Here is a 16607-nt window from a genome sequence, read left to right as displayed (position 1 = left end):
CAGATTTCCTTTATCAATTTGCTCCTGATTATTTCAGAATTTCAGAATTATTTCTGTCATGTGTTAGTAAATTTGTGGAAGATAGAAATGTGTTGAAATCTTTTTGTTGTTGTTGTTATTTACAGGAAAAGTGAATTTTTTGATTTCTTCAAACATGGGGAAGGCAATATATGCAGTTTGCTGGACAGGAAAGACCATAACTTCATTTTGTTTAGTCTTTGTGTCTGTTAATTTTGCTTGCGTTATTTTGGGCTGATTTGAAAAGTGTATGTATTTATAATTTTCCAAATATTTTCAAAGGCTTATTAGATCCTTGCCAAGGAAAAAAAAATCTTTTATGGATGCTCTATATACTGTTGTGTATTTGGGAAAAATATCTACTCCTTCTGGACATCCTCCTTTTTTAGGAGTATCTTTTTACAACAAACAAAAAACCCCTCCAATTCATGTGGTTTTCTTGCAAATTTCTTGCAAATTCTTTCTCAGCTCGCTGCTGTCAAGCATGTCCATTGGCTTTTCACTGCAGTTGATGCTACATTCTCTCAATGTAGCTATCTGCAGGAGTATGAGCAGGAAACAACCCTAAAACATGTGCCATCATGATAGCTGTCTCGTATTTTGTTGTCTCTCTCTTTGAGTAGTCTTTGAAGCACTTTCATATTCTCACAGGATTGGACCCAGGATGAAGCTGTCTTAGAGGAGCTAACTCAGAAAGTTGCTCAGGAACATCGAAATCACAGGTGAGCTTAGCATGTTAAGATTCGGCGTTTTTTTATTATTACTGTTATCATCCCTGTTCTCTCCTTCCTCAACATCTGGCCATGGCAAACTAACTCCTCTTCATGTTTTACTTTTGTGCTGCGTCTGACTGTTTTTTAAATTACTCTGTAGCAAGAGATTATCTGCCTCTTGCAACCATAAAATGGCCAGGGAGCTTAATCCCAGGTGAATGGGCATTGCTACCGTAAGGTTTAATGGCTGTTTGCAACTGTATTTGCATTGTGTGGTAGAATCCTTTCTCTTTATGGTTTCATTTAAATCCTTATAGTAAAAAGACCCTGTGACTTGTTCAGAGGTGATCCAAGTACCTGTGTCATTCGAGAGAGACGCAAGAAGCAGGTTCCTTCTTTCAGTGTAATACAAGCAAAAAGAGCAGCAGTTGGGATCTCGTCTCAGACTTTAAGTCTCATTGTGTCACTAGTAAATGACATGTGTCACTAGTAAATGACCTAGGAATGTACATGTGAGTGCTCCAGTACATATACCCTTTTTCTAAGCAAACTTTTTTCATGTCAGGTGGGTATACTGGTGGTAGAAGTATTCAAACCTCCAGAGTGCTGTTTATGGAAAAAAGGCAGTGCCACTACGTCACTGGAAATAATCTTTCAAATTAAGTAATGAAACTTCATTTAAAGCTTTATTATGCAAAATGAAATAGGAATATTATGTCAAAGGTGCAGCGTTCTTCACTATGTAGCAGCAAATCATTGCAAAGGGGCAAAAAACACACTGAGTTGTAGGTCATTCTCAGTGTGAGATTTAGTGCAGACTTGGGCCTTTGATGCAACTGAAGGGATAGCTTCCAGGCTGGCCATGAATCGGCCTGAGTTTGCTCTTCTGTCTGTCTGCCACAAACCTCTTGTGTGATCTTGGTTAACTCTCAGACTTAAAAGGAAAGATTTCCACCCCTGCTGTGCCCTTTTGTGCTATCTCAGCAACACAAAGAACAAATATTCATCCTCACTTCAGCAGGTAGATAAAATTCCCTTGCCTTGGGAGCTCTTTCCCCAAACTTTTTTCTGGTTCCTGCATTTTCATGTTTGTAAGCTGTGGTAAGGAGAAGCAAAAAGGAGAACCATTAATAGTGGCCTTTTGGAGCAACCTACAATCTGCTCTGACCTCCTTTTCCTAACTGAAATTTGTTCAAATTCCTGAGCAGTGACAAGATCATGTGTAGACAAGTTTGTATTTCAGGCAGCTCATTCTCTTATTATGGGAGAGAATCTGCTCATAATACAGATTTAGTGCCTGCTTTTGAATAAGCAACATAAAAATGTAGATCTTCGCTTTCAAGTCACTTTGCAACTTCAGTGGACTTATGTGCTAAATATAGAAATTGGAGTCCATGTGGGTCAGGTTGGCCATCCGTAACTAGACTTGCCTCATGTAATGACCTCATGATTATTACATTACAGCCTGGAAAACATTTGATGTTTTTCCTGAACTGGGAAAGAAGAAATGGTATAATATGATCAATTCAGTTTTTCACTCAGGTAATTTGAGCTGGACTTTGTACCTTCCCTCAGCAACATATAGTAAAATTCCTCCTTTTCCTGATTATAATCCTAATGTTGAAAGTTAGATTAGTGTTGTCTGATCTAGCCTCGATATCTAAAATGTCATCTAAAGTGGTTTGTGGACCTGCCGTTTTTTAACAAGCAATCGCTTTGTGCTTACAATATTCAAGTACATTTTGCCTTTTGTTACTATAATTGCAGTGGCATTACAGCAGCAGAAGCTGAGCTGATGTACATCAATGAAGTGGAACGCCTGGATGGGTTTGGGCAGGAAAGCTTCCCTGTGAAGGTATGTTAGACTTGTCAGGATATTGTATAAAGGAGCCCCTACATTAGGCGATGCACCAGTCGAGTTGTGTATGTCCAAAAGAGACAGTTGTGTTTTGCTGGGCCAGAAGGTGAAGTGATTCTGGTAGTTATAATGGAGTCTTTGGCAGGAGGCTATCTTAGGTGTCTAGTGGACCTTGTTGCTTTTCTTCCACCAGTATCCTTTCCACACATGAGGCTGCTCAAAGTCGCTGCTCATTTGGGGAGGTGAGATGCACCTTGCTTTCCTTTCTGAGTGCTGCCTGAAGGAGGGTGGCTGGGGCAAATGAACCTGTGCTCTGACCTTATTTAGCAGGATAGGAAGACAAGGTGGGTGGTCTTCTGTCTTCTTCAGAGGATATTTACCAAACATTAGCTTTAGTTCTATTTAATTTCTTATATGTCCATACCTGTTCTCTGCAGTTCTGAGGGATTTTTTTCCTGAGGTTTGCTTTGAATTTTTGGTCAAAGGAAGCCCATCTCTGCCTTGTATGGTCTTCCTGGCTTAGAGAGCACATACTACAGTGATAAGTTTGTGCTGATGACCAGCACATAGGCAGGGTCTTGAAAACTGGTGTCCAGCATCAGTTTGCTGAGGCACCAGCCTTTAGTAGTTAGAAGCACGTAGTCCATTCTTGCATCCTAGATAGAGAATACAAGAAGGTCGGCAGAATGACTTCGATCTGAATAATTAAAATGCAAGGACTTGTGTGTAACTTTTCTCATATCCTTTCTTTTAGCAGTTGTTTTTAACCACACTATTTGTGTCCCCACAATTTGCCTTTATCACTCAGAAGTGTGAATGGATTACTGTGTATGCAGTTTAGGGGGAGTGGTTTTTGTTGGTACATGTGCAAAAATCTTTCTAGCTTTTGTTAAGCTTTTGTCGCAGTAGGAAGAAGCATTTTTAAGAAAACAAGAATGTGCAAAGTGGAAAAGGAGCGCATTTCCCAAATGAGGGGCTGCAAGAGGCATGTCCAGGCACAAAAACAATAGAATTTCTCAAAAACAATGCATGGAGAGTGGATGTTGCATAGTGAAGTGCAGGTAGATGGATATTTAACTGATACTCCAAAAAATGATGGAGCGTGTATCTGCATGGAAGTATAATAAGTGCTTTTTGAGGTGCCGTGTTGTGAGCTTCTACACCAAGTGCTTAAAAGAAAGGAGTATGAGGGGTGTAGATTTGGAGAGGGATGCCATCTCCAGGTGGGGTTTCCTGAGATCGCTACCTGTTTCACTAGATGACAGGAGTAATGCTGTGAAGAGGAAAGAAGAATGTTGTTTTTGGAAGTTCTGGATTCCTATAATTCCAGTTATAGGGAATGTGGGGTGTTATATAACATATGCTAGTTTGTGGTGTTCCTGTTGTTCCACGAAACCGAACCGTGAGTTCATTTAGCCTTCATCTATTCTCACTGATCAACAGGCCAAATCTATTGAAGTGTTAACTGCTTGGAAATAATGAAAAATCATAGTCAAACGAAACTACAAAATGTTGATTAGCCACTCTCCTGCGTTATGTCTTAAAGAGGGTTTTTGTTTGGTAGTTCTATCTATGTTCGTGTGTGTGTGTGTTCTTTGGACAATTCTTCATTAAACTAAGTATATATGCTTTTTTGTGTAGGATAATCATGGAAACGACATACACCTCGGTATTTTCTTCATGGGAATCTTCATAAAAAACAGAATCGGAAGGACAACTGTGATCTATAGGTAAAAACCTAGGAACTTCTGTATTTAAAGTGAGGGTTTTTTTCAGAGCACTGTGTGTGGGTTTTTCTCCCTACTTACATACGACTTCAATAGTGTCAATTTTCTAACTGAGGAGTACTCACCTCACTGTTTTCAGGATTGGCCTCTTGGCCGTAAAAGATGTGATAAAAAATAATTTCTGATGTCTGTGAATGGGTTTGATGGCAAGAAAGACATAGTTTTCTGTCATGTGTCTTGTTCTACTTACAAGGCTTTGATCCCTTTTCTTTTCTTGCCTTTGTGTCTGCCTCTTTGATGCATCTGAATGCAAATCTGTTCAGCCTCACTGTTGGCAGCCCAGGTGTTCAACATTTTTGAAAATCTGATTGCCATATTTAGGTGCCCCAGTAAAAAGCTGAACTTTCTTGTCCCATAGTTTTGAAAATCCTTGCTGTGTCACTCATTTGTCTGTACTACAGTTTATTTGGGTGATTAGGAATCATGTAAGGCTTTCTGTTAACCACAGTTTGTGGCATTTGTTACTTCGTATAAAATCCTGTTCTGTATGAAGGTCCTACTGGAAACTGCCCTGATTCCAGAGAAGCCAGGTTTAAATCCTTCCCATTATTATGGGCTGCTATTCTGTGGGCTGCTTCTGTTAATGTCACTGTTAACTCGGAATGGATTTTTCCTGGTCCCTGTTATGGGAATATGAACATTTGCGTAGCCAAACAGATTGTTTGTGATGAGGTACAGTAATATATACTCAGTAGCTAAGGCTTGTATCAGGCTTGAGTGGTGATTTTTTTTCTTTTTTTCCTTTAGAGGGCTTTGATCTGACATTTTCCCTGTGTAATTTTTTGCAAAGAAATTAGATATTCCTCTTAACCATGGCATTCTGAAGACCTGTTAAAACGTAGATGACAAAGGCAAGAGGTTTCTTAAATGTAGACATGATAGTTGGTGCTGAGATCCTTACTCTTTGGAAATATGCACTTGAAGCATCCTGCCATGACATGAAGAGGAATGCGTGCTGCAAGCAGAACAAACAAGTCCTTTCCATCCCTGTGGATTGCATGCAATGTACGCAAATGTGTCTGTCAGCTATTTGTAAGAAGATTATAACTCTGATCTTGGGTAACCTGACAATTACTTGGAGAGAGGAGAAAAAAAAAAAAAAAGATTGGGAACATAAAGCAGAGTATTACCGTGGTATACATAGCCTACATAACCATGCTGTCAAGTTAACCTCCTTTAGCAAGAATTGGCTCTGTAGAGAAGTTGGAAATGGCATTTGGAGAGGAATGGCACTACAGAAACAAATATTTCTTTTCCATCTGGCTAAAGTCAATCAGTACAAAGATGGTACAATTCAGCATAAAGTTTATCATTGATGTACTTTCAGTTTGTCTTTTATTGTGATTCTTCAAATCAGTATTTTGAGAGAAATTTTAGATGTCCTTTTTTGGATTAGGAACACAAGTACTTTATTTTTCTGACAATGTTTATTCACCAAACAGCTACTGAGAAGTTTTCCCATAAAACAAGACTGATGTTGGCTTAAGGGAGACTCTTAATGTGTTTGTGAAATATTTGAATGTATGTGTTGGCAAACGTTCCAACACTTTTTTTCTCCTACAGGTGGAATGACATTGGGAATATAGCACATAACAAGTCTTCAATTGTTCTAGAGTTGATCAACAAAGAAGAGAATGTGCTCTTTCACACAGTAAGGAAAAGATCCAAGTGTCATCAAGAAACCAGTGTATATAAAAGAATAAACTTTTAAAATTCCACTGCCTAGAGGGGCTTGCTCACCATGAACCCCTCCACCCTGAAGTTTTTTTTTTTTGTGGAGAGTAAAATTAATTTTGTTTCTCTATCAGTATTTGCCCTCTCTTCTAAGTACCCTAAGTTATACTATGCTGGGCAGTCTGCAGAAAACTGAAGTGCTTACTGGATGAAACATCCCCAGTGCTGTACTGCATTTCATGCTGGCGTAAACACCACTGTAGAAACAACTGTGCACAGGCCCCCCCTGCACGCACATACTGGACCCAAGGAGGGGTGCAGTGCTGGGCTGCACCATTTAAAAATCTCTCCATGTCTCCTTGAACCAAGGCCAGTGGGGAAACTGGGAAGAGGGAGCTTGAGCCGCTTTCCTTCGTTGTCCCTCCTCCCCTCCCACTGGGACTTAGCAGTGAAGTGGCAGCGTGTAAAGGCATGCCACTGTATTTCAGTAATTCAATGCCTCCAACATTTGTGAGGGCACTAGACGTGTTCTTGGCAGCCTCTTCTGTGCACGACAGACCTTAGCAAGCATTACTGTGCAATGGGATTTTTAGAGCTGCTCTTGTTACTGCTTGGTAAGAAAAACAAAGTGAATAATAAGTTTGTTTTTATTTTTCTGCTTTTTCTTGTGTTTAAAGGATGATCTTGAAAATGCCAAATATATTTCACGACTGTTTGCAGCAAGACATAAGTTTTACAAACAGAACAAAATCTGCACAGAGTGAGTACTCTTTCTGTAGAATTATGTTCTGACACACTGCTTTGGAAGCTCTCCGAGTTTTGGCGTGTCTGTTTTTGTTTGTTTTTCAAGTCTCTTGTGCCAGTTATTCTTTCTGCCTTCCTTTTCTTTTTTAACCACCAATTGGAATAAAATGAGAACGAAATTTAATTCTGAGCCTTGTGAGGCCTGGTGTGTGACCCCAGTTGAATGTTGCTCCCCTGCAGCCAAACCTGGGAGAGAATTGTGAATTGAAACCCCCTGGTCTCTGCCATTCATGACCCAGATTATCAGAATAAAATGGAGGGAAAGGTGAAATATTCTAATATGCTAAAATGGGAATTCTAATTGCCTTTTGAGGATGCCATCTAGCAGCTAAAGCCAATGGAAAGCACAGCTTTACTCCTTTGATTTGGGCTGTATAATTTACTTGCTTCTCATGCATCAAACACAAGTGATGGGGAGGACACCTAGAAATGTTAATCCATGCAGCCATCCTAGCATGACTCAAAAAACCCTACAACTCAGAGCCCTAAGTCCCTCTTCTAAGCCCTGCTTTGAGCAATTGCTGAGGGACTGGCCTTGAATTAGCCCTCTCAAGCACAGGTGAATCCATCCTAATTAAGGGAGGAATTCCTGAGGCATTGGTTGCAAGACAAAAGTCAGTTTATGAGCTGAGGTTACTTCATGCATGTCAACGTCCAGCCAATTTTACTTTGAGATAAATTGAGTGAATTTAGAGTTTGAGGACTTTTCATAATATGCCAGGTCTGTGAAGCAGTGAGAATATGAATCCCTTGCAATATATCTAGCATATCAGCTAGGTAGCTGGAAAGATGTGAAGAAGTCTCATCTCCATCACAGCTCTAGTTAGAGCTGGAGATCCCATCTGTTCAACTGGGTAATGCCATCTGTTGGAAAATAAAGTCAAACTAGTAAAGGGAAGATTGGAAACTCTACCTCTCTAGTATTATGTACGTACACTGAATGTAAATGCACATTGAGTTGGAGTATTGGGGAAACTGCTGAGGTGAGCTGCACTTAGAAGCACTTAGAGAAAAAAAGATCTTGATCAGATCTAAGATAGCATTTACTATTCTTGAGAGCTGAGTGGAAGACCAGAAAAAACATTTCATAGCAGAGTATATTGTGTTTTTATATTCCATTACCAAATTTAATTCTAACGGGTTTGGAGGAACTGAATTCAAAGAAATTCTCTCCCTTGAGGAAAAAAAAGGGGGGGGGGGGCAGAATCCCTAGCCCATTGGCTTAGGTCATTCCCTCTTTGAAGTGGTATATTGGGGTCAAGAGAGGGCTGTTCTGTTACCGGTTATACCTGAGACTGAAAAAGCAATAGCTCCTCATCATGGTTATTTCTACATACTGAGGAATAGGGATGTGGATACATGAACTGGGTATGTAGCAATTTCTCATACAGCTTACCAATGTTTGAAATAATAAAAATAGGGAACGTAGTCACTCAGAAATAACTGGCATTTAAATAGGGTTTTTGCCATCTGAACTGGACTTATCCATTACAGTCTCACCTACTTCTATGTTAGACTCACATGTATTGATGGCAGCATATTTCGCTGGGTATTTTCTAGCTAAATAATTTTCTTGACCTCTGTGTTATAGTTTTTGTTTTGCTCTGTGTGCATTTCCTCTAATTGCACATAAAATCGTTCACCAGATCAGAAACTGTAAGAGGAGAATTTCCACCTTTCCTCTCTTCACGTAAGCACTATATTTCTGCCTCTTTAAAACATTTTTCTTTCCCCTCCTCCCTTTTTTTTTTTTTTTTTTTTTTGTCTCCACTATTATTTCTTCCATTGCAACTGGCTACTCTAATGTTGTACCTGGCTCTGCTTAGTATTATCTAACCAGCTACTTTTTGCTTCCCAGTCTGTGTGCATTGCTTTGGAGTGGTTGCTATGAACTTTGTAAGATTTTCATTATGTGATGTTCACTTTAAGTCATCTGAGACTGTGCCTGTGTGACATGTTCGTTTTTTATTGCTTAAGATATTCTGTTGTTTGATTTATTTTTAAACCAGACTTTTTCTTTCCTGTGTTTCCAAGTAAGCCAGATGTAATAGTGAATGGAAGGCATGTGTATTTTGGAATCAGAATACATTTTCATTTAGAGGAAAGCCTGAATTATTTTCATCTATTCATTTTTTTTTCCTTGAATCTCATTAATGAGCAGTATTTGCGGATTCTTCATCCCTGTTTTCCTCATTCACTTGTGAATCAGGATTGTTGTGTTGTGGTTGCTAGTGTTTCTCTTCACTTTTTCCCCCACAGACAATCCAGTTCTCCTCCCCCTATCCGACGGCGGCCCACTTGGAGTAGGTCGTCCTTGGTATGTATCGTGGTGGGATCTTTGTTTATACCGTTTCTTCTGGAACAGGACGTTGTGTAAGACGGAAGGCATTCGGAATTTGAAATCAACACGTTAACTCAGTCCTTGTAGGCATCGTGATTGGAATGAGGTTCAAGGGTGTGGCTGCTGGGTTGGTTAAACTACCTGGATAGTATCACCCCGAGTACTGAAAATGACACTCTTCAAGGCATTATATTTTTATTCACCCTGCAGAAACTGAGCATCTCTTCTACAGGGTTGAAGTTATATTCAATGTGGGAAAAGAAAGGAGAAAAATCCTTTATAGCCTGGGAAAAATTGAAGTGTTTTGTGCTTTACACACAGAAACCTAGTCACTAGCTGACTTCACAGTGTCTCATCTTGTATTCCCTCTGTTCTGCTTGATTTGTATCAAGTCCATTTCTAGTTTACCAGTTTCTGGGATTAAGGGACTATTCTTTCTGTGAAGTTACTATAATTTTAATTAAAACTTTTATAATCAGTCCAGGATCCTTATTCTGAGTTTTTTTTTTTCCTTAGATGGTATTTGTTCTTTTCAACAAATCTCTATTAATACTATAAATCCGACAGTACTGGATAACTGTTTTATGAAATCCTTACAAGAAAATCTGTGGGAACTTCTTTTTCCAGTCAGTTTGGAGCGCACTCTTTTTATTGATCCACTTTTAACATCTCTTATGTGTTTGTTTCTTACAGTGGTTCGAAATGTCTTAAATGAGATTAGCAACAGCACTGCTAATCTCGTAGAGAGAGAGCAACATTATCTGTATGCCAGTTGCCAGTTTTCATTTGTGGTGTAGGTTATGCTTGCTTGGGAGCCCTTCTCAGAGTGGGAACTCTGTTAGCCTCTTGTGCGATGGAGAACTAACGTGGGCAGGAGTGTTTTCTTGACATATCCCCAAGATGTGATCACAGCTTGTGAAAATATTCCAAAATTAAGCTGATGGGGTTAACATTACCTTAGCAGACTGCAGCACAGGCAGCTTTCTTGATGTTAGCACCTGGTAAAACAGATTTAAAAGTTGTATTCTGTGTTTCCCAGACATTTGCAGGAAACCGGTTTTAGCTGGTGTTGTGCCTTTTTCTTTCTTTTTTTAACCTTTCCCTTTTAGCTCTTTTTCTGGGGCATAATACTGCACAGAGGTTGTGTGTTACATTGTCTGAGGCTTTCTTACAGTATTTTTGCAATCTACTAGTTTGGTCCTTGAAGTCTACTGTGAAAAATTGAGAGTGAGAAGAGGAAGTGTACTTTGCATTCTTATGCCTCAGCTATATTGCAAGGAAAAAAGCAGCTGCCTTCTAATAGATATGGAAAATAGAAATTTTAACATGAAAAGTGAATCCTGCTGCCTGCTTGTTTTGAACATAAGCATGCCAAAAGCTTTAAACAGCAACAACTGAAAAGTGACTCAGAAGGATCAAGGGAAAGAATACATGCTCATCAATTAAAAACGGTTCACCTTGAACTTTTAAGTGTTCTTTTTCCATAATCTTCCTTACTTGTTGGAACAGTTCTCTCTGCAAAAAGATATCTCCAGCCTTTATACACCTGCCTATTCATTCATACACACCTTTGTACACCTAACCGTCATTTGTCTTGTAATAAATCATAGACATAAATGGGAAGTGAAGGAGAATCTTTGGGAGTGAGGCTTTGCCACTTAACTGAGAGTCATGCTCCTTGCTCTCAGATTGTGACCCTTTGCCTGGTTTTGGCAACATGGTGAGCCTGTATCTTATTAACATTTTACACTGTGTTTCTTCTCCATCTCAGATCTCAAATGATGCTGGTTTCCCAGCAAAATCTCCTCCATACAGGAGATTTTTTGTATGATGATATATTTTATTAATGTGTATTTAAAAAAAAAAAAAAAAAGTAGTTCCTAAATTGGGCCTAGAAGTTCTGCAGGTCTTCAAACTGTTTGGTTTTCCCAGACTTGTCTGCTACCTGGACTCTCAGGAGTGGCCTCCTTTGCCCAGGTTGTTCATCAAGCGTAGTGTTTTATACCCTTAGAAGTAGTTTGGGTAGCGCTATTTCTTACCCTCTTCCAGCTCTTGCTTAACATCCACTATGTATGCAAGAGCTTGTATGTTCACTCCGTTTTTTTTTCAGTATTCCTCTCTCTCTCCATTTACATAGAAAATGGAAATTTAACCCTTTATTCCCCTTTAAACAGTGGCTAATTGTTGCTTGGCGATGGTTGTGTGCATATGCACGTGGAGGTAAATTGCTGTTTCTTTTTTTTGCCTTGGGACCTCAAGAGTCTTTGTTAATAGTCTGGGCCACTTGAATCAGCCTAGCTGAAAAGCCCTTATTCCTTTGCTAAGGAAGAGAGAATTTGAGAGGCAAGAGCATCTCCCTTCTCCACTGACTTGCTATGGCAGCACATGCTTTCCTTATCATTGCTCAGTGACGCCAGGCAAGACAGCAGAGTGCAGGTGGTAAAATGTTGCTGCAAAACACATCAATTCATGAAAGGACAAAGCTGGTGAATATGACATTAGCTTTGCTTTATTTCTGGGTAAATCGTCTCCCTGATTCAGTGCTGAATTGCCCCCTGTGATACTTGTTTTGTCAAAATGCTTGTTGCAATGGAGATCATTAGAGGAAGGCTGGACTGTGGCAGTTCATTATTGAGGAAATCCAGTATTCAGGTTATCCATGAAGTTGTTCTAAGTCCATGTGTGCTCCTCTAGCTTGTATGGCTGTTCCACCTACAGGTCCTTGAATTTGTTCCATCACTTGCTTTTGTCCTGATTAGCGTGTAGTCTTTGTTCTTTGTTTTTCCCGTGGGTTTTCTTTTTCATTTTTAATTTTTAAAGGGCAAGGGCTTTTTATAAACTTCCAGTGGTTCTTAGGTGGGTTGAGAGCCTGAGTGTTGTTTTCTGAACTGAGTTTAAAAGAGTCTAACAAGTCAGCCTACGGCTCCTTAACAAAACTTAACAATTAACAAAATGTTACTGTCTGTTTTATAAGGAAATGCCAAGCACGTTTGTTCAGCAGGGCGAGAAAGAACAGTATTCAGGGGAAAGGGTGTAGAGTAATTTTTCTTCTATTTCATCTGCAAAGTTTGTTGCAAACTATTTTGGTGAATTTCCTTGTGTTTTTATTTATTTATTTCCTTCCCTTGTGCTTTTATTTCAGCCACGACAGCACCCATTTATACTGCCTCCTATGCATGTCCAGTGTGGAGAGCACTACACTGAAACACATAATTCACAAGGTACTTACAGTATACATGTTCCCTTTAATTGACTTATGTGTATGCAAAGAAGCTCCTGCCCCTTATGTCTAGATTTCAAATGCCATTATGGTCAAATGGGAGTTGTTGCTGGAGGAGAACTAGCAGTTTTACAGTTAATGTTGCAGAAAGGCTTCTGTTTAAAGTCCAATTTCAGTTTTCAAATTTCTCCTAAAATATCTGTGCATGGTTATATGGACCTGAAAGTTGGCATTCCAGTCCAGTGAACCGAAAAATGGTTTTCCAGGAAAGTATGATGGCTGTGCTCAAAGGCTGTGCCAGCTCGGGGCAGGGAGAGAAATGACGGGAGGGAAAAGGAGACAGAAAATAACTTTTGCTCTAGAGGGAAATTGGTATCCTGGTCTTTTCTACTGATTTTTCATCAGCATCTCACTGCATTGCTCTCATGGTAGAACTAAGGGGAGTTGCCTGCTTTTGCCCCCCCTCTTTGACAAATAAATTGTCTACGAGGTTGTACCAGGTTACTTTGATCAAGTCTGGGAATGGAGCCGAGCCGCTAACAGCTCGAGTTTCACACCCTTAACCACACCACCTTTTGAAATACCTGTAGCCAGATCTGTGGGCTGTGTTCTCTGCAGTTATGAGAGCTACAGCTGAAGTGCCCTCACTGGCAGAGGAGCCCTTAGCCAGACCCGACTGTATTTTAAAGTAGTGATGGTATGACTGATTTTAAGGTCAAGTTTGGTAAGTTTTACAAGAAGGCCATCAGTATTGTGCCTTGCACACAGTAGAAGATGTAGTGAATAGCACTGTTCTACTATGGAACAGGGACTGTGATAGGGAATATTCTCAATTTTAGAAGAACTGGGAAGTTCCCTTAGTTTTCCACAGACTTCTCTGTATTGTTGACATGGGCAGTCTTGCAATAAAGTCATTCCGTGTGAGCCAAAATGACACCTTTGCCCTTTTAATTCCCTCTCAGTCATCCTTTGTTGAATCATTTAATTTTCTTTTGGCACATCTGTAGATTTTTTTTTTCCCCTATCACCCCTGTATTGTTCTGTGGTGCCCAAACTTTGTTGGTTTAGTCTGAAGTATAATGAAGTACTCTGAGTAATAGAGGATAGATTAATCAATAGAAAGCATAGGATAATTTTTAGGATTCTGAAGGGCTGTCAGTGCTGCATTCTTAAAGCAGCAGTGGTGAACCCTTCCAGGATGCTGAGGAAGAAGATGCCTTTGTTCTTTCTTGTCACCTCAGGCAAAAACACTTCCTCCTGTTCCCCTTTCATGTCTCCAACAGGGATCTGAGCTACCATGTTTTGCTAACTGTCAGCAGTGTTTATGTCAGTAGCTTTGTTTTGGTACAGTATCAGTGACTCAAGGATGCTCCCAAGACTAAATGTTCCTTGCAGCTGTACACTGAGCTGCCTCTTTAATCATTGGTGCAGAATGCATTTGAAGTTCTGATAACACTGAATGAGTCCTTGTACATTACATTGTCTTCATCTTTATCTCTGCTCTACGCAGACAGCATTTTCCATGGAAATGAAGAAGCTTTCTACGGTAGGTCTCAGACTAGCCTGGACAGGTGTCCAGTGGACTTCAGCTACCTAAATGGTAATGGACCCAATGGGAGTGTATGCAGTGCCCACAGCATGAACTCCCTTAATCGCTCCCAGAACTTCATTCAGGCATCTCCAATGTCCTCCAACCTGAGCATCCCTGGAAGTGACATTATGAGAGCAGATTATATTCCCAGCCACAGACACAGTGCAATCATAGTACCATCTTACCGGCCAACTCCAGACTATGAAACTGTCATGAGGCAAATGAAGAGGGGAGTGATCCAGATGGATAGCCAAAGTCAGTCCCTGAGGAATCTGAATATTGGAAACACACATGCTTACAACCAGCCAGAAGACCTAGTTTACAGTCAGCCCGAGATTCGCGAGAGACATCCTTACACTATTACTTATGGTCCCCAGGGCAGTGGTGGTGGTGGCAGCTATAACAAACCTGTCGTCCCCTCTGACCAAATGAACCCCAATAACACTGTGCAAAACAAGACAGCAGCCAGCGCCATCTCACACACGGTTAGCACCCCAGAACTGGCTAACATGCAGCTGCAAAGCGGCCAGAACTACAACACTGCCCACATGTTAAAGAACTACCTGTTCAGACCCCCGCCTCCGTACCCACGGCCACGTCCTGCCACGAGCACTCCCGACCTGGCCAGCCACCGGCACAAGTACGTGAGCGGGAGCAGTCCGGACCTGGTCACGCGCAAGGTGCAGCTCTCGGTGAAGACGTTCCAGGAGGACAGCTCGCCCGTCGTCCGCCAGTCCTTGCAGGAGGTCAGCGAGCCCCTCATGGCCGTGAAGCATCACGCGGCCGCGAACAAGCGCCACAGCCTGGAGGTCATCAGCAACATGGTACGTGGTATAGAGGCCATGGCGCTCAAAACTTTGAACGCCCCCCTGCCACGCAGGAATACTTTGCGAGAGCAGGTGCAGCCGGAAGAGGCGGTTCAGATGGGACATGAGGTTCAGCAGGTTCCTCACTATCATCACAAAAAGACATTCTCTGACGCCACGATGCTGATACATAGCAGCGAAAGTGAAGAGGAGGAAGAAACTGCAGAGCCTGTGTCGCAGATGACCGCCCTCCATGAGAACATGGAATATAGTGCTCAGCTGCAAGCTGCCCTGGCTAGGATACCAAATAAACCTCCTCCAGAATATCCTGGGCCTCGGAAAAGTGTCAGCAATGGAGCTCTGAGGCAGGACCATGTTAGTGTTTCTGTAGCGGTGGCCAGGGCCAAAGCTATGAGGCCAGGGCCATCCAAGGCCATTAGTGTATCTCGAACTGATCAAGTGGCAATAAATGGGTCCTCGCTTGGGCCCTCGATTTCAGAGCCTGACCTCACAAGTGTGAAGGAGAGGGTCAAGAAAGAGCCCGTGAAGGAAAGGCCTGTCTCTGAAATGTTTTCTATTGAAGACAGCATTATCGAACGAGAAATCATGATGAGGGTAAGTGCCTTCCTCCGTTGCAGTGGTTTCAAACCTGGTAATCATATGGAATTTTTTATGTACCCCCAAAAAGCTCTGGGATCAGTAAACTCAGGGGGGAAAGTGGGAAAGTGTGCTGATTTGCTTAAGTTTATGAAATGTACTATTAAACGCCACTTAAAATTTGACGTGGCTGGTCATAAAGCATTCACCAAGGGTGCCACCTTGGCGCTTCATAGGACCGGGGGCTGACTGAGTCTGAAATGTATTTGCTGCAGAATAGGGAACTCTGTTTTTTTGACAGAATTTTATTCCTTCTTTCCAGGGATGTGGAATAGTTACATAATAGCTAACATAGCGGATGAGGTTTTTTGTTGGCTTGTTTTCAATTGTCTTTTCGATTGCCTTTCCTGCTGCTTTCTATAACATACCTGTCTGAATAAAACACTGGTGAGAGAGTAGAGATGGACTGTCTTGCCAATAACTAGACAAGTGACCTGATATCTAATTTTGGAAGCAAGCGAAGTAGAGACTGGGAGGCTGGAGATCTGTTTGGTTGTTTTTTCCCTCCTTGTTCACATACTCACATATGAGAAATACGGTTCTTCTAAGTCCACAATGAATTTAGTATAAAGCCTACTAAAGACTTGAGTGCCACTGTGTGCAACAGAAAGAATATGAGGGGTCCTTGCATAGCAGTGACTTAATTTAAATACCACCATATTTTCAAAGAGTTTTTTCTAAATGATGAATAATGCTACTTGCTTATCAAGTGTTGCTTGCACTGATGTGATGGTTGGGATTCAAAACTTGTGCCACTGAGTTATATTGTGGCACACTGAATTTAATCCCTATAGGGGCATGCATTTTAAACATAAAATAGATATCCGACTATAAAACATAATCTCTCACATATAAATTCTGCAGAGGTGTGGTGTAACAACAAGCATATATATGGTCTTTGGCCTTTTGGGGAGTGAAAGTACGTTGAAAAGGATGTTAAAGGACTTCAGGAAGCAAACCAAGATGAGAAGAGAGGTGTTGGAGTGCTCCTCTTCTGGATAATCATTCAGATCAGCCTTTGCTCTTTTTTTCAGTGCATACAGTTTGGTTAAGTTTTTTTTGGAAGCAGGTGGGTGTTCTTAGCTTTTAAAGTGGTTTCAGGCTAGTTCAGGAATCTTAAGATATATAAGCTTTCCTG

At 40.9% G+C, this 16607-nt stretch overlaps 1 protein-coding gene across 1 annotated transcript in view; it reads left to right on the top strand.

Annotated features, from left to right (window-relative positions):
- Positions 1-16607, top strand: part of PTPN14 (protein tyrosine phosphatase non-receptor type 14) — a 66240-nt gene that overhangs the window by 35816 nt on the left and 13817 nt on the right. Inside the window, exons 5-12 of the mRNA XM_010221363.2 lie at positions 670-740; positions 2499-2586; positions 4231-4319; positions 5940-6027; positions 6728-6810; positions 9114-9171; positions 12338-12416; positions 13926-15427. Of these exons, the coding sequence (XP_010219665.2) occupies positions 670-740; positions 2499-2586; positions 4231-4319; positions 5940-6027; positions 6728-6810; positions 9114-9171; positions 12338-12416; positions 13926-15427 (2058 nt within the window). The remainder of the gene's footprint in view (positions 1-669; positions 741-2498; positions 2587-4230; positions 4320-5939; positions 6028-6727; positions 6811-9113; positions 9172-12337; positions 12417-13925; positions 15428-16607) is intronic.

The sequence above is a fragment of the Tinamus guttatus genome, unplaced genomic scaffold (assembly GCF_059628265.1).
Source record: "Tinamus guttatus ecotype Peru unplaced genomic scaffold, ASM5962826v1 Tinamus_guttatus_pri_ptg000033l, whole genome shotgun sequence".
Taxonomy (NCBI): Eukaryota; Metazoa; Chordata; class Aves; order Tinamiformes; family Tinamidae; genus Tinamus; species Tinamus guttatus.
Note: the sequence above shows the minus strand (reverse complement) of the source record. Positions and strands in the feature narration are given on the sequence as shown.